At 39.1% G+C, this 13,924-nt stretch overlaps 1 protein-coding gene across 2 annotated transcripts in view; it reads right to left on the bottom strand.

Annotated features, from left to right (window-relative positions):
- Positions 1-13,924, bottom strand: part of scube1 (signal peptide, CUB domain, EGF-like 1) — a 130,659-nt gene that overhangs the window by 13,699 nt on the left and 103,036 nt on the right. For both annotated transcript variants that reach the window (XM_048607679.1, XM_048607680.1), the window contains 2 exons: positions 8,159-8,317; positions 387-590 (listed from right to left, as the gene is read on the bottom strand). In XM_048607679.1, coding sequence (XP_048463636.1) covers positions 387-590; positions 8,159-8,317 — 363 coding nt within the window. The remainder of the gene's footprint in view (positions 1-386; positions 591-8,158; positions 8,318-13,924) is intronic.

Below are 13,924 nucleotides of genomic sequence, written 5' to 3'. Positions count from 1 at the left end.
TTAAAACCAATAATTGAACAAAGTACTTTACCTTGAAATTCTCAAAAAAGCACTATTGTAAGGCCTTGTGAAAATAAGAGGCCACTGCTCAGTGAACTATCTGCAGAACCTGCATATAAATGGCTTAAAATGGGATTTGAGTGATCTTCCACTGAAGATGATCCACGCAATTCCGCAAGGATTTTCATCCGAAGTCTTAGATTCATATCTGCTGCTTTGATGTTATCAATTAACACTAGTGCAATTCAGAATGCGTCAAAAATATCATACACAAAGCCCTACCATAAATCTGCATGAACTATTTTAAACAGTAGGTTTTCACAGTGTGTCTTGGTTAGATTGGAAGCTGTTCACAATGATCAGTACCATCCTGGAATAATACTTACTACACTTGCCATCCTGGAGCACCTGACCTGTGCTGCATGCCTCCTGATTTTCGTGTATTTTTGCTGGTTTCTGGGCAACTTCATATTCCGTCCCAGAGAACTGAATATAGAACTGTTGTTTATTAATGGACTTCCTTAGTGTTTTAATTGCTGTCTGCAGCTTTTGTTCCATCCTCTTGCGTACACATTCCATGTTGCAAGACTCTAAAGAAAAAGGCAACGTAGAATCCTTCATTAATGGTTAGGCTATCTTGAACACCACCTATTCTCAAACAGTTCATTTAACGATTTATCAGCTGGTCAACCCCAAATTAATGACCGATGAGTATACTGCGTTTAAGGCGATAAACAATCCTGAAACCAGCTAAATTAGTGGTCACATTCCCTGTTGTAGGAGTAAGCAGACAAGGCTCCTGATTCTCGATCTCTCAGTGAGACAAGAGCCAAGGGGTTTGAGCTCTTCTTCAAAGCTTCCTCTTTCTCCATGGGAACACCATGACTCTAACCGGAGCTTCCACAGATGACTGGGCAGATTTACAGGATCCTGTTGTTCGGAGTGATTTATTAGCCTCATTTAGCATAGTACCAGAGGTTCAGCAGAGATTTCGATGCCTTACTGGTAATTGCCAGTAAGGTGAGGTGAAGTCAACTTGAAGTAGTCTTGTGTGGAGCATTAAGATCAGCACACTCCAAGTGGATTGTGCATTCCATCTAATTCTGTCCAAGTTCAAACTGTCTTTCAAAGGAAAGTGGTTAAATGTTTATAAAGAAACATTTCAATGGCATCGGGAGACAGCAAGGGATCAGCACTGAAGAAATAGTTTCTTCCCAAAAGCTCTCAATGATTTTACACTCGCTGGGTAGCCTGACGGCCTCAGCTACGTGGGCTATTGGGAACAGAGTCCTCCTTTATGGTCCTGTGCCTGGAAGTCCCACCCTCAAGGTCACATTTCCCTCTTTTCCCTCCTCCCTGGCTCCCCAACATCCTTGCCCACTTCCCCACTTAATTTGCTGCCTGGCTCCAGTGACAGTCTCTGTTGGGGACTGCCCATGGCCCTAGGTGTGGCCATCAATCCCACCTGGCACCACTAGAGCATCAGGGCTGCTACCCTTTCAGTAGGCCAGTGACTCTCTTTGGCAACACCTCCCGTACCGAAAGAGCAGAATTCTCAGCTCCACTCTTTATATCAGTGGCCACTTGATTGTTAAGTGACAGTACAGCAACCATTCTTCCCACGGATGGGAACCCATGGGCAATCTACACCCACTGCCCGTAACATCCAGCAAGTACAATGAGCTGAATGTCGAACATTTGTTATGTAAAACTGCCATGATTCTGTTCCTAACACAAAAACAAAGTCGCTGGAAAAGCTCAGCAGGTCTGGCAGCATCTGTGAAGGAGAAAACAGAGTTAACGTTTTGGGTCCGGAGACCCTTCCTCAGCTATGATTCTGTTCCCGGTTGTTATGGCTAGTGGTTCTTCTGGTCCTAAGTTGTGGGACATGTGACCAAGCTGACCATTGAATCACCCATCACCTATCTTGATGGCTGGGACGAATTCCATCAACAAATTGTGTTTATGTTCTGTCTTTAATGGAACGAGGTCTCCAAAGATGCTTCTCATGAGTGTTGTCAAATAAATCTGAGATCAAGTTATATAGAACAGGAGATATCAAGGCAAATGACCAATAATATGGACAAAGTAAGATTTTAAGGAGCGGCTTAAATACAGAAGGGAACAGAGGCAGAGAGGTTTAGACAGGGAATTCCAGAGCATAGGGTCCAAACACTTGAAGGCATGGTCATCAAAGGTTCAAACTGGCAACGAGTGAGAGACCAGAGTTGCAGCAGCAGAGATTAGCTTGTGGCTAGAAAGGAGCTATAAGGTGGGGCTAGGAAAACTCAGGTCATTTTCTCTGGAGCAGCAGAGGCAGAGGTGAGACTTCATACAGGTCTATAAAATTATGAGCTGAATAGTTAGGGTTGACAGTCAGAATTTTTTTCCCCCAGAGTTGAAATGTCTAATACTAGGGGGCATGCATTTAAGGTGAGAGGGGGAAAGTTCAAAGGAGATGTGGGGTAAGTTTTTTTTTTAAACACAGAGTGGTAGAACTCTAGAATGCGCTACCAGAGGTGATGGTGGAATCAGACATGATAGAGGTGTTTAAGGGACTTTTAGACATGAATATGCAAGGAATAAAGGGGTGAAGGGATATGGGCAATGGGCAGGCAAAGGAATTAATTGAATTTGGTGTCACGTTCAGCACAACATTATGGGCCCAAGGGCCTGTTCCTGTGCTGTTCTGATCTATTTTCTATGTTCTAGAAAGGATGCAAGAATCTGAAATGCACTTTAAGGCAGCTGATGAGTCACCAAGAGTAGGAAATCTGCAATTATGCACCTCCTAGTACCATGTAAGATAGAAACAACATTGCTATCTGGCATATTTAAAAAAGCCTAGAACAGTTCTTCTGGTGATCACTAGTTGGAGCATGTCAAGATTGGGTAAAACTATGTAAAGTCACCAGAGTCCCAGAGGATCATAGAGCTACTGCCTACTTAGACAGAGACTGTTGGTAGTGGTTTAACTAGAAGGTCTTCACACTTCAGGCAAAGGGAGAGGTTGGGAAAGAGGGACCTTCATAGCAATCTCAGCAGTACAGGAATTGAACCCATGCTCTTGGCATCACTCACCAGAGTGCCTGAGCTAACCTGCCACCTGAGCTAACTTTATGGATCTGTTCAACAAGCAGATTTTGACATTGAAATCCTGTGAGCATTGTTCAATGGCTTTGGAGTGTCATTGTGCAGGGCTTTTATTAAAACAATTGTGCGTCTACTACCCCATTACCAAGGGAAGTCATCTGAAAGCAGTCCACTTAAATAATCCTTTAATATTTGGATCAAGGCGTAACAGTAAGAATCATTAAAAATGAACATGCCAAATTTTTCAAGCACTAATAGTCAGTGTTTCTCAATTCATCTCCTTCATTTCAGATATCTAGCAAATTGTCGCTGGATGTTCTCCACAACTTGCATTTTATTGAAATGTTTAAACAAGATCAATTTTGATGAACATGGGCTGTCTAACAACGAGCAAAATGGAGCAGATTTGTTATTTCAGAACTCACAGCATCTGCCAAATACACACAGGCAGCCAATAATTTCTGTGCATTCAAATTAAGAAATAAAAGTCAAGGACTGCTCCCTTGTCATTTTCCAAGTGTTCATATCTGGTAGGGGAAGTTCCACTCGAGCATGGTACGTGCTTCCTGCTTGTATTCCAAATAAATAATCTGCATACACTATACCAGCAAAAACTTTACATCAGTGCAACCACTTAATTTAACTTTCATACTTTCTTGTGCAGAATCTTATCTCTTAGGTTATATGCAAGAAAGCTGAAATCACAAAAACTCTGACTTAAATTAGCTTAGTTTCTAACAAATTCCTGACATGGATGGACACATCTGTTCATATTAATGACAGCTGGATAAAAATGTAGATTATCTGGTCACGATCCCATTGCTCTGTGATCTACACAAATTACTTCAATTGTTATAAAGAAAAGTATGATATCTTAGACAAATGCACGATATGAAAGAGTCTGGCTTTCCTCAAAACTGAGTTTTAGCACTTCGTCCTTTCTTTGTTTATATAATTTCCAATTTTACCAATAGAGGGAGCTAGAGACCTGCTTTAGTGACCATTTGCCTGAACCACTGATCTGAGTTATCACTTGTATCTCATTTGGACATCCCTGCTTTGGACTCTAATTATCCTGTCAAACAAAAATGCAGAGCCTATAAATCCTATACAATTGGTTGGCAGTTCACAATGAGTTGATGCAATGAATAGACTGGTACGGTTTCAAAATGAGCATATTTTATTTCTAAATCAAAACTTCTTTTCAAAAGTACACTTTTTTCAGATTCTCCTTCTTTCTCATTACTTCAACTTCTTTTCAAAAAACTAAACATAACTGAATTTTTTGTCCTAAATCTATCTTTTTTGCCAATCTTCTCTATTTTGGTTGCATGGGGATTTTGGAGTGAAACAGAGTGAGTGAGTGACACTTTGTAGGTCACCAAATTGTTTTCCGGCAGTACACATCATCAGTTGTAATCTGTGGTTTTATTTCATTGGTAATGAGTTTTATACTGACTTTAATTGGCTACATAGATCAATGAACATATGTTTCAACATAAGGTAACCAGCCTGGATCAAATTCACAGCTCATCATTGTTAGGGAAAAGCTACTATGATCAACAAAAGGAAACATCTTTGCTTCTGCTCATGGCAATTGAACAAAATCATGCAAAACAGCAAAAGGACCTACAGTTCTCGCAAAGCAGCAGCCTCTCTCTGAAGTATAGTAAGACACTGGATACGCAAGGGCTAAGCTTGAGATATCCACTTATATTTCAATATGTGTAAAGGTAATCTCTGTGTCTTAACAGTAATGTTTCCAATTGGGTAAATAATCCGTTGGGCAAGTGATTGTCAAGCAAAGTATGAACAGGTATTATATGTTTGCTAATTACTATGGTATAGTTGTGCAGCAAGTGTGTGCACAGTAAATAGATTAATATATAACGTAAAGAATGATGTAAACTCTAGATAACTTAACCTTAGTAGGAGGTGGGTTGAGCACAACAGCCTTGAGGCTTTAAGGACTAAAATGCCAATTTTGTTTGGATTTTTCACTCTTCACTCCTTTGTGAACTTGTGAATAGGTTACACTGTGATTACATGGACCAAGTTCATTTCCCCGTGATACTGATGCTGCCTTGACACCAACAGCACTGATTTTACCTTTCCAAACAGTCTCCTGAATCTTTGACATGCAATCATCCTGAATAAGTAATAACTCAGTATTAAAATAAGAGCAAAAATATGGGTAGCTAATTGCACAATAATATAAACTTCAATTAACTGTTGCCTTGCAGACGGCGTTTATTGTAAAACCTGTAAAACCCCAGTGATTGCCAAATTTAAGTCCAGCAGTTGCTTTGAAATAAAAACTGTTGACAAAACCTGCAAGTTAATCCCAACCATGTGAAGAAAACACTTCCAAGAATGGTTCGAGGGATGAAGGCCTTCAGTTAAATGGAAAAAAAAATGGATGGCCTGGCGTTACTAGTGATTAGTAAGCGATGTGGGGAATAGGACTAGCTAGGTTGCCCTTGCAGAACTGGCATGGACATGATGGACTGAATGGCTTCCTTTGGGCTATAATCATTCCATGATTCCATTCTCCTCTACCTCTTGTGATTTTATGAACTGTCTTTGCTATGACTGAATCAAACAGGCCACAGAACTAAATGTGTGATGGCCAGAACTCCACGCAATAATTCATTGGAACAGGTCCAAACAAAGAGTCCTACAGCATAATTACACTTAATTGAAAATCCACTTTTGTTTAAATTTACCATGCAAAATTACATTTCACTGCAGGCAGTGAGGAAAAGAGCAGAAAACATGAAACTTCTCTTTGCTGTCCACTTCACACACATTCGCAAAAGGAAAAATGTAAAAGAGCAGGCTCTAGGTAGGCCTTTAGGACAAAAGAGTATAAGGTCACCAGAGCAGCTGGGAGGAAGCAAAGAGAAATGGTTTGATCGACGATTTAATGTGACAGAAATGAGTGGGGAGAAAGGCTCATGCAATGAGCAAAATTACTCTTGAGCGGAACTTGCTCCTCAATGCTTGGCCTTTCAGTGGAGAAAGGTATCATTATGGTGCCTGCTCCAGGCTGAAATCTTGGAGCTCTATCTCGTCATCTCAAAATTTTGACATTTGAAAAGATTGTTCTTTTTCAAAAAAAAACTGCAGATTGCTTTTAAGTAGCACTTTGAAAGGCTTGTGAATGACTGTTTTCTGGTGTACAGTGAACCATCTGGTGATCACATACTGGACCCCATTTTCTGCGATACACTTTCCATCTTCATTAAAACGTTAAGGAGGAACACGAAAATTAGTCTTTAGGTGTACAGACATCACACAGATCCATCATTGCACACCCTTCTTCAATTTTAACTTTCATTGATTGTTGCAAATTACAAATCTTCATACTCCAGCCAATTTTCTGAATATTTCACTAGTCTAGCTTGTTATGTGTATGTAAAATAAGGCACCATATTGCACAAAGGTTTTCATTGAAAATCAGGTTACATAGAATTGCATCCTTTTATCTTAACTAGATCAACCACTTGCATATAGCAAAGCAGATTAAGTGAATACAATCAGAAACCTCTGAGATATATAAACCTGATAATATTTGTACAAGGGCAAGGCTTTGACAAGAAATACATTTAGTGAGCAGAACAGCATCTGTGCATTGTGAAGAGGCAGCATAGGAAAGGTATTGCGTTATAAAAGAAATTAGAGGCGTACTGATATTTTGAAGGATTTCAGGACCTGAGGAGATTACATAGATCATGGAGAGGTGAAACCATAAGCGCATAAGAATAGGCCATTCGGCCCTTTGAGCCTGTTCCATCATTCAGTAGGATCATGGCCGATCTGACATTCCTCACTGCCATTTTCGCGCAGGATTTGAAAGTGAAGATGAGAGTATTGAAATAAAGGAGCTGCATAAAGTGAGCTGATGAAGGTCACCAAGCTCGATGCTGCCAGGTGATTAGAACTTTGTGCAAACTACAAGTACAGCAGGATTTTGGTGACCTTGAGTTTGCAATGATGTGAGAGGCCAACCTAAAGCAGGTCCATGTATAACCCCTAAAATATATTTCTAACTTACTTGCAGCAACCAGATTCAAGTTTCCGTATCTTTTAAATGTGCTTATTATATTTGTTGGCAATGATGTGTGAAAAATGTCAATTTATTGCCTTCTTTGTTTAAAAAAAGTACAAAAACCAAAAGAAACTGTGGATGCTGTAAATCAGAAACAAAAACAGGAATTGTTGGTAAAGCTCAGCAGGTCTGGCAGCATCAGTGGAGAGAAATCAGAGTTCATGTTTCAGTTCCAGTGGCCCTTCCTCAGAGCTTTCTGGGTTTCTGGAACCAAAACATGAACTCTGATTTCTCTCCATAGATGCTGCCAGACCTGCTCAGCCTTTCCAGCAATTTCTGTTTGTGTTACAGCTTGTAGGTGCTCTTCCTTAATAGGGAAAGGAAAGCCTAAAAACTGTTCTTTAACATTAATTAATTTCACATTTGAAACTTTCTCTAATGAATATCCTTCTGTTACATCATAGAAGTATCTGTCAGAGGGAACTCTCCACAAGGTCTTCGATCAGTTCGACAGCAAGGGGTGTACAACTTAAACTGGAGATGCTCCCGAGCTATTGGACGTTGGCTCATACAGTCAGTTCCTTGCTAGAGTTGGTGAAACAAAAACTTATGAATACTGATAGACAGCTGAAAAACTCTGTGCTTAATCTGTTCTGACCCATATAACAGCAGACAACTTTGTGCTTCACAATATATACACTGCCTACCCTGACCAAAATTATTTTATCTCCTTGACAGAAGTGAAAATCCCAATAAAATTTCTCAAGCAGATGATCTGGGAAATTCCTTCCACTGGGGGGAAAAAATAAACTTCTTGGTCTCCTTGGCTGAGAACTAAAACTTCTTAAATTCATAATTTTGCTGTATAAACAAGGAAATACTTTGATTAAATTCTATATCTGAGTTTGTTTTCCCCATCATATTTAACAATATTTACACTACGAGCCATAGGAGCCCAGTGGTGTCATCCATTGCTGAAGAGCTGACCAGCTTCCAGCTTAAGCAGCTACTAACCTGTCACCTCCTCAGACTTCATCTCGACCTCGAACTCTGCTGTAATGTGTGACACCTCCTTCGACGGCGATTTACGTCCACGCCTCCTCTTTTTGGAAGAATCGCACTTTAGATTCACAAAGGTCACGTGACAGTTATCTGTGCATGGGAAGTGACCTCCTTTGTGTAAAAGAGAATAGATGTGAAAAAAAAGGAATACAAAAAAAAATCAACAGCACGTTCATGACAAAATGTAATGAAGAGGCAATGCATATTTTAAATTGATAAACTAGAGCCAATTTGGCAAATATTACACAGTTATGTCCTGTGAATTTGTCACAATCCTTTCATTGACTCTTTTTAAGAGCAAAATGTCTGCTTAGAAGCAACTATATGAAATCTAAAATCTATTTACATAAATCAAATATCACATTTGATACTGATTTAATGCCATGTATGACAATGTTTGATTTGTAACTGAATCCAAATGTACAAGTTAAATATTTTCTATGTTAGCAATAAAATAAGCTTTTTTTTCTGAATTTCTATTAGTATATATTCTTAAAACTTTTGTAAGGAATATTGGTTAGGAATAGGATTAAAATTATGACTACAGGCTACAAAAGTATTTATCTCTGTTTTCTTCATCCTTTACTGAATATTTTCATGCTTGAATGCCTGGGATCGGGATTCACAATGGAGAATCTCAGGCAACCTAAGATTAGCTTCAGGGTATAGCACAGCCAGGTACAGAGGAAGTCTGTATTACTACAATATATCCCCAATTTCTGAAGTATAGTGCATACTTCCTATTGTTGCCACACTTGTGGCCTTTCTGATCATAACTACAACTTCTTGGCAGTAGTAATTTTGTGTTGTTGGTTCAGAGCAATGAGAAAGTAGTCTTAGAATGCTTTAAACTATTTTCACAGGGAGTAGGCTATCATTCTGCAAGATTCATTTTGACCCCTATCACAAGTTGTCTCTAGTTCCATCATTTTTAAGAAAGTAAAATTCTACAATATTTCATTTTTGCTCAGGACAACCATAAACCTAAGTAAATTCATCAATGTGCCAGCCTCACGCACATATAAATCACTGCATTCTTTCACAATTTGCTATAAGATATACATTAGTAAAAACTGCCTGGCATGGTGAAGGGAAAGTAGAACTCCCATCATTGGTCTCAAGTTTATTTAAAACCAAAGTCTTTATTGATTTGGTGACACAGCCTTGGAGCATGCTTCTTGGCTGCAATGTCAGAGTTTTCAGTACAGTTTAAGTCCACCGTAGATACTTATTCACATTTCCAGGATGTTTTGTGCTCCATAATAAACTATAACCTGTATGTCAATGTACGTTACACCCTTTCAATGCAATGTAAACAACTGAGCATATACATGTTGATACTTTACTTTTGAACTCTGACAGAAGGTATAGCAACACAGTAGTTATGAAGAAATGAATGAATTCTAATTGCCAAGCAATGCATGATACACATTTTAAATGAATAGTAATTTGCTGCTGCCTTATATTTTCTGATATGTCAGCTTCAATTATTTGATAATACTCTTATGCATTGGGGAACAGAGAGAATTCAAGTTTTACGGTTATAGGAGAATAGCATTATGAACAACACAGGCAAAGATATGGATAATTGCATAATAGCTGACTTGGAGTCAGGCACATGGTAGTCCTTGAGTTAAATGCTTCTGATGACAAATAATTTTGTTCTTTTACAGTACAAGTGTGTCGTTTTCTGCTAATAAAGCTCATTTCACAGTTTGTGAAAAAAGGCTCATTGCTCTTCAGAGGATAGATAAAGTTTTGAATAACCTAGCTGGAAGAATAATACAAATAAATATTGCCATTATACCTGAATCAGACTAATTGCTAACATGCTAATACCAATGGATAGGGGAAGATTTTGTTTAGTAGGCACACAAGATACAAGAAAATAACAGACAGAAATCAATAATTACACAAGACAGTAACTGAATCTTGGGTTCTATAAACATTTAGAAATATTCATCACAATTGCCTGACTGAAATATCGGTAAGTTACTATCACATATCATTCACATCTGATTAAGTTAAGAAAAATGCCTTGGCTTAACAACTAAATTGCAGTGGAAAAGATTCTTAAAGTTCGAAATAAATTTATGAAAAGGGCACTTTAAAATACTGGACCAATTAACAGAAAGGAGGTACAAATTTTAATGGAAATGTTGATGGTTTTTAACAATAGTTACAGTAAAGAAAAATGTTGCCAAAGTCTTACCAGGTGATAGGGCTGCTGTTAGAGAGAGACGACTGGTGATGGTTTCACCCGAGGGTCACCATGCCTCATGCAAGGGGAGAGGTTGAGAAGGAGAATCCTTCCTGGTAACCTCAGCCAGTGTGGGAAATTGAAACCATGCTGTTAGCATCACTCTGTGTCGCCCACCAGCTGATCAACCAACTGAGCTACTTGACCCACATTATAGTTATAATGATAGACTGTTAAGTACAGTGTTTATACAATTGATTCATTTAAATTCAGAATATGGTTAGCATAATGTATAAAAATGAGCAGTCCACATTTCAAACATCAATGAATTCTTTTGAGGTACTAATGTGAATGGGAGGCACTTTTTGTAATTCACAATAATAACATTTTCAGATCTGTATGTCTTGTGATGCAGCAGTTGTAGTCCTAACAACAGTGCAGAGGTTTCGCCTGCTCCAGTAATGTGCCATAACATGCCCGAATGTTTATAATGCAGCCTTTGGGTCAATGTGAGCCAGAAAAGGTAACTATTTGAATGATGCATACTGCTTTTAATGTACAAACCAAGGGGAGGGGTAAAAATTTGTGATGAGGACGTTCATAGACAATGTGTGCGATCTGGAAATGAGCTTCACAAAAATGTTGTTTGGCCTTTAAGTGCATCACGAGCTTGTGAAGCTTCTGCATTTTCAGATTAATTGCTCATTAAACTCACCACAGCCATTTAACTTAATACTTATGTGACTGACTGATATCATTATGTGATGATTGTCAATCGCTCTGGTCCAGAAAATGAACAATTAGAAATATGTAATCAGATCCTTTCAGGCAGTAAGTTGTCGGAGATCAGAGCTTGTTTTTCTCTTGTAGACCTATTTTTCTTTTCCTCTCTATTTCTCTTCCTATATCTGATCAATATTGAAGTCACCACTTTAATTCACCTTCTTAATTCTTGAGTCTCATCAAGACTGTTCACCAACTTATCAGCTGCTTTGTTGTATATGATGTGCCATTATCAGCTCACATTTCTAGAAACTTACATGTGTTGGTCCATGTGCTTTTGGGGGAAAGACCTATACCTAATGATGGAGTGGAGATCCCTATAGGACTTAACGTTTCTCTGGTAGACAATTCCTTGTTTTAACAAAAAGGACAGCTTACTTCCAGTAACAGATCATATCTCCAAGCAGTCTGGGAGATAAATAAAAGTACTGCAAAGGGATAAATGAGAAATTAATTAAACAGTTCTGTTTTCAAGCAGTTTAGTGAATAAGCTGCCTGCAGGATCTTGTTCAAGAAGGATTCAGTTTACATCAGGAGGTGCTGGAAAAATGGTTTAAACCCTTGACAGCTGAAAAAATACCAGAATTGGTTGGACTTCTGGGATAACCAAGCAGACAAACGAGTGAGAGACAGATACAAGGTGCAAGACTCCAGAAGTAACATCTAAACCAGGAGACTTCTAAACCTAGAACATAACACTCCAGATGCTAGTGCATCTGTATTAAACTCAGATTGTACTCAATTGAAGGAGATATGAGGGAAGCTTTGCTATTTTAGTCAAGGTAGAGACCCTCTGTGGATGAATGGAAGGCATGTGACAGCAAAGAGAAGGTGGTCAAGAAAAATGCCAGATCTCAACCCTATTTGACACCACAGTAAATCTCAAAGGGACAGATGTTGGTGCCTTTTCAGAACCCTTACACATCATCTTGTTGTGGTAAGGGGAAATAGTATTGAGCAGCTTCAGCCGGCAATTAGCTTTCCCCAGGATGTTACATAGATTGTCTTGGCTCACATGATCAATCACCTTCAAGGAGATCAGTAAGGGCAATATATCATGGTGTCCTTTGAAATAGCATTTATCTTGCAGCTGATGCAGAGATCACATCACTTGTAGATCTTCCCATTCTCAAACTATGCTGGGATTTAAGGAAATACACTTGGCCAGAATTTCTGATCAGGGCCACGTGGGGAAATACATTTTCCATGATCACATAAAGAGATGGCTCAATAGATGTTACAATTGTTGCTCTTGTACACTGTATCTTTGTATCACACACACATTATGACTCCTGCTTCCAGCAGAGACAGAAAAGTTTGTATAGGTACTTCAGGGGTGTCAATTTTCCCAGCAGAAAATGCTGACTGGTTCAAGGCTAACATTGTGGTGATGGAACCTTGTTGAAACCAGTTGGTCTGCTCTCCTAAGTTAAAAGAGAGATCAGAGTGAGAAGACTCTGAATGCTCCCAGGTGCTTGAAGTAAAGTCTAACAGATTGCTAGACGGTGTGCCAATGACCACTGGTTACAACTCTGCCAGAACATGCAGATGTCCTCCAATGCTGGGAATTCTAGGACTGTGTGCAAATGGGTTAAAAAGGCAGTAGGTCCATCAGCAAAGAAAAAACTCAGTTGAAAACAAAGGCAGGGAAATTTGCTTGACAATAAGCAGTTGGAGGGATCAGTGGAACAATACTTCAAGTTATACTCTAGGGAGAGTCTCATCACTGAGGAAACTCTAGAACATGAGTATAGACCTAATGGGGGCCAGTGACTCACGATAAAAATAAATTGATTGATTGAATCAAGGACCTCACACAGAAAAATAGCTTCCATATTTACTTTTTCAGGGAGAAAACTGTTGAACGGACCTGCTGATTTTAATCTGAAGCTAAGGTAAGATCTTCCTATGTCTGCTGGCAATGAAGCTATTGTTACTCAATTGTAGTTCAAAATTCTACCTGCTGCTAATGCAGAATGCAGACAGTTCTTTGTCAGAGAAAGTTTTGAAAAGACCTGTTCACAGCAGAATGTCGTTCCGAACAGTGATACAATTCTCTGTACGTATCAGGTTTGGAAAGTCAGCAGCACCTATGCAGAGTCTGTTGAAGTCCAGCAGATGCAGGTTACTGCATTTGGCTTTCAGTTCATTGTGTGTTTCTAGTTCTAGGACTTCAAGTTGCAGGTTTCCATGTATATCAGCTGCTTCAGTATTGAACAGCTTGTCAAAAATTACTTAACTACAATTCTTTTGTTTTTAGGTTTTGAAATTCCTCACTGTATCTGAAGCAAAACTTGCACGCGCCTCTCGTGTTGCAAGTTCTTGTCCCTGGTGCGTGGGAAAATGCACTGTGCTGCCCCTTTTCAGCTGCATTTGCCACAATTTTAATTCAGCTTCAAGTGATTTACATTAGAGAGAAGTAAGCAGCCGGTTAGGCTCTTGCAATTTGACTTTGAGCTCGGACAAGTGCTGCAACACGTCAACCGCAAATGCCAAGATACAGCTATTTGTGGTTACTCAGCTCAGCAACAAGGCTTCCATTCCTCTCCATGGATAATTTCACTCTGTTCCTTGATTGATGCTATCACGTCATCATACGCTACCCCACTGCTCCCCTACCAAACCAGTTAAACTATGTCACTTCACAATATAGATGAAACCAATGACCTCTGATTTGAAGTCTTTCAGTAACTCTTCAAATTGGAAGCTGTTTAAAGCTATACTTTAATAAAGTT

The sequence above is a fragment of the Rhincodon typus genome, chromosome 18 (genome assembly GCF_021869965.1).
Source record: "Rhincodon typus isolate 14 chromosome 18, sRhiTyp1.1, whole genome shotgun sequence".
NCBI classification, from domain to species: Eukaryota; Metazoa; Chordata; class Chondrichthyes; order Orectolobiformes; family Rhincodontidae; genus Rhincodon; species Rhincodon typus.
The sequence above is the reverse complement of the archived record's forward strand: the minus strand, read 5'-3'. Positions and strand labels throughout refer to the sequence as shown.